General features: G+C 38.9%; 1 protein-coding gene across 1 annotated transcript; it reads right to left on the bottom strand.

Moving 5' to 3' along the window:
• Nucleotides 1–474: 474 nt before the first annotated feature.
• On the bottom strand, nucleotides 475–4,054 carry LOC147004580 (melanoma antigen preferentially expressed in tumors-like). Its single transcript, XM_085837605.1, has 3 exons — nucleotides 3,765–4,054; nucleotides 2,738–3,319; nucleotides 475–1,629 (listed from the first exon to the last, which is right to left on the bottom strand). The coding sequence occupies exons 1-3, from the start codon at nucleotides 4,052–4,054 to the stop codon at nucleotides 1,119–1,121; spliced, it is 1,383 nt and encodes a 460-aa protein (XP_085693731.1). The 3' UTR covers nucleotides 475–1,118.
• Between the last annotated feature and the right edge of the window lie 224 nt (nucleotides 4,055–4,278).

Below are 4,278 nucleotides of genomic sequence, written 5' to 3'. Positions count from 1 at the left end.
GCTATCTGGTATTTTCTTAAACCACTCTTAAACATATTTTCTGAGGCAGGAGCTTTCATTGAACCCAGAAATCATTAATTTGTTAGACTGTCTGGTCATGTAACTAAGGCTCTTCATTCCTCCACCCTTTAAGTACTGGAGTTACAAATGTAGACTCTGGTGCTCAGCTTTTTACAAGTATGCTAGGCATCAGAGCACTGGTGTGCTTCTGTGGGAAGCAGCTGGATAAATAAGGCATTTCCTTAGCCCTGTGTAAATTGCTAATTACTGATGTGGCATACATCATTTCTAAGTAAGTCTAGGATATGCAAACTGAATTCTTAATTATGTCATATTTTAGAGAATGAAGTATGTTGGACTCAGTATCCACAGGTGTCTAGTAGGTATTGTATCAAATGAGGGATCGCTATGTGTGTGTATATGCCAAATGATTTATACTGTTAAATGTACAGTGTCAAGAGAACTAGAGGAAATAGGGGAAATATTGTGGCCAGGATCCTAAACACTACCACAAAATTTATGGGACAAAGGCTGGATATTCAGCTGAAGACTTCATGGTGAGAGTGAAAACTTTACAATGGGCTTACATCAAGGAAGTAGGTCATTGTATTTATGTTCTTGAGGGGGTTTATCTAAATCTCAGAACCTGTGCTATCTTCTTTCCTGGTCCACTGGTAAATCCTGATAGTTTTCCATAAGCAACCCCAAACAGCCTAAACTAACTTATGGGATGATAACAGTCTTCAAACGCCACTGCCATTTTCACAAACACAGACAGGAAAGGCTGTCATTGTCTTGATTTGTGTGATGTACCCACAAGCAAACCAAACAGGATGGCCAGGGATATAGCATTGCAGGACCTGATCGTCCTGAAAATATAAATGCCACTGGTGTCAGTAATCTGGCAATAGTGACAAGAAATACTCAGAAGAAACTCTTGAAGTCTCTCAGTTTTTGCTAAGTTATTCTCTATAGGATTCAGCTACAAACCTATCCTTCCTAAGTGCAATTCTGTACAATGTAAGAGCCTTATAGATTGAGTCTATGGGTCCAGGAAATAACATTTAGTACTTAAACGGTACATATCAGTTTAAAAATGCATTGGACTGTGACATTTACTAAGAGTAAGTAATCCACTTCATGTCCTCTCTCCGTGCAAGTTCTAGCATTGCTTTCACTTGTAGTTGTACAATGGCAAGTTTCTGTCTGTCTAAACTGCCCTGAAAATGCCATCTTTCAAAGCAATGTACAGGAACAGGATAAATCACATATTTTAGCTCCATCATGGGTGTTAAATGATGCATGATATTCACAAGCATAGGCATGGTGATGGGGTTAGAAGCAAATCCCAGCACACGGAGATGGGTGCATCTAATCAGGGCAGGGATAAGAGCAGAGATTGCAGAATCATTTATAAGGCAATGATTTATCTCCAGATGCTGAAGAGTACCAGAGAGATTTGACAGAACAGTGTGAAAGGGCCCAAAGTCATCCCAATGCATCAGGTTGTTACTAAGATTTAATAGTTTTAGGTGAGTGACATGAGGACTCTGGGACATAAATTTGATGTCTCTGTATGAAAGACCACAGAATGGCAGCCACAAGATATCCAAGCCAGGCGGTAAGACTCTGTAGGGAGAAACAAAAATACATCCTGGAGAATGATGATTGAATTAGGAAAACTATACTGTTATATCTAGAATAAAACTGTCAATGTGTCACCATGTTTAGTTCACTTAATAGTTTGGGGGACGCTGAGAAAGACAGTTTTCCTGTTTTTTCCTTTCTTCTTTCTTTTTTTTTTTTTTTTTGAGACAGGATATTATTATGTAGCTATAGCTATCCTTGATCTATATAGACCATGATAGCCTTGAACTCAGAATATGCCTGCCTTTGTCTCCCAAGTGCTTAGATTAAAAGCATGTGCCAGCAGGCCCAGTTGAAAGTTTAGTTTTCAGCACTGAAATTCAATTTCTTTTCAACTTAAAAACATGTACAATATATTATACCAGATGATTCTAAGAAATGTTAAAAAAATTAATCCACGGAGTATTTACAATAATATCCATTGTAGATTTTTTGTTCTCCTTTTTAGTGGGGAGGAATGAGAAAGAGCAGGCAACTGAAAATTCCCTTTGGGCCAGTACCTAACTAACAACTTCTACTTTCATGGTCTTTACCTTGGAGATTATAGATCAGCAAAGTAATCTGACGTTATGAACTATGGACATCTGTAGATTATGTACAACAGTGCAGTGGCAAAAAATGTCTTTCTACATCTCAATTCCTCTCCCTTCTCCTCTCCCTCCTGTCTAGAGGGCTAGTGATTTTTTTCACCTTTATAGTTCTGCACTTACAATAGTATCTGTACATTGCTGGTTGCTTAATTTTTGTAATCCTGTCTTTCTCCAGTTTCACATTCTCAGAAGTGATGGAGGTGGAAAGCATAAAAGGTTTTGAGTTGTTTAGGAATATCCAAGAATGCTTTCTATCCTGTCTCAATAGACTGTACAGGAAGCCCAGGGACCTACCCCAAACTCTTTTTTATGATTCATTTATTATTATATCTAGGTACACTGTAGCTGTCTTCAGATGCACCAGAAGAGAGAGTCAGATCTCTTTACAGATGGTTGTGAGGCACAATGTGCTTGCTGGGATTTGAACTCAGGACCTTAGGAAGAGCAGTCGGTGCTCTTAACCACTGATCCATCTCTCCAGCCCTACCCCAAACTCTTACCTGAGCACTCTGTTCAGATGATTTTTGAGGTGGAATGAAGAGAATCTGAGTTCCTTAAGGTGTTCCATACGCTGCAAGTGACTGAGAAAATTTTTAAAGACTTTCCCTCTCAGAGATCTAAAAGTCACATTAGATAGAGTCAGGCTTTCTAGGTGGCCCATCTGGCACAGGATGCTGGTGATATCACTCAGTGAGCCTCTATCAACTGACAACTGATCAACACATTGGAGATCAAGAAATTTCAGGGTGTATTTGCATTTACGCAGTTTTTCAATTTGCAAATCTCGACAGCACACGTGCAAAAACCCCAAACTCTCTTCAATTTTTCGCATAAGCAAAATCCAAAAATCCTTTTCAATTAAGGAGCTATCAAGGAAAAGATCCAATATTAGTTCTACAGGCCTGGGTAAGAGAGTCTTACACCCCGAATTTATGAAACAAAGCTGTCTTTCAATTTTTGTGATAGAGGAGTCAGAATAAGTACAAGAATGAAAACACGAAGGTGATTTGGTGCTGACTTGAGGGCACGTGATCCTACATTTTGTGTCTTGCCTTAAATCTAGGATCCTCAATTTAGGTCTCCTGTAAGGATAAGAGGAGATAGAATATATGAGAAATAGCAAATGATAATGAAACCTAGTAGCATCAATGATGGTATATAAAAATGACACAAGGATGACAAATCCTTGTATCCACAGCTGGTACTTCTTATACTAATTACAAACATTCCTTTCCCATGACAATCCAACCTCCTTTCTCCCATTATTTTATATACCTCAAACTGTCTCCAGTCTTAAATTTCCTGTCTTTCCTCTATGTAATAACACCTGTTACATAAACCCATCAAGAGTACCCTCAATAGAATAGATTATATAACAAACATTGTAGACACCAGTTTTCAACTTAAGTGTTGGGACAACAGACTCACACATAAATCTTCAACATGCACTAGAAACGACTTCTGGGAGGGTAGTAGGCTATGGTATATCCTCCTGTGTCTTATCATGTCTTTACTAAAAAGTCTTACCAAAAAGCAGAAGTCTGTGCAGGACATACTGGAAGATTCTCAATAATGGCTTTTAGGAGTGCATGTTGAGGCCCCCGTATTCTCAATGACCCAATATGGAGACAGTAAAAGGGCCAAACTTTCACCATAGCACTCAATGTATTCTTATGCCCACCCTTGAAGGCAGCAATGAACAATGGAACAAAAAGCTCTCTTGGAATGTCCTCCAGAGCTTGGATTGCTGCAGACTCGTTGCTGAGCAGACTCTGTATAGCAAGATCCAACAGTCTGTTTGGGGTCTTTCTACCCATCTTTGTGAACCTGCACCAGGATGAGAGACAGTAGAAGTTCTGTGAAAATACAAACAGTGTTAGCAAAATAGAAAATATTTAAAGACTAAATGGTGAATCAGGTGGCCACTACTAGATAGTTCTACTGTAGACACAGACTAGAAATTGACTCATGAGTATAAAAGGTAATAGTAGCACAAAGTATGTGCTACTCTTTACCCCCTTGGAGAACATCTACTCCCTCA

This window comes from Mus caroli, unplaced genomic scaffold (assembly GCF_978045245.1).
Source record: "Mus caroli unplaced genomic scaffold, Mus_caroli_1 scaffold_5, whole genome shotgun sequence".
Lineage (NCBI taxonomy): Eukaryota > Metazoa > Chordata > Mammalia > Rodentia > Muridae > Mus > Mus caroli.
Note: the sequence above shows the minus strand (reverse complement) of the source record. Positions and strands in the feature narration are given on the sequence as shown.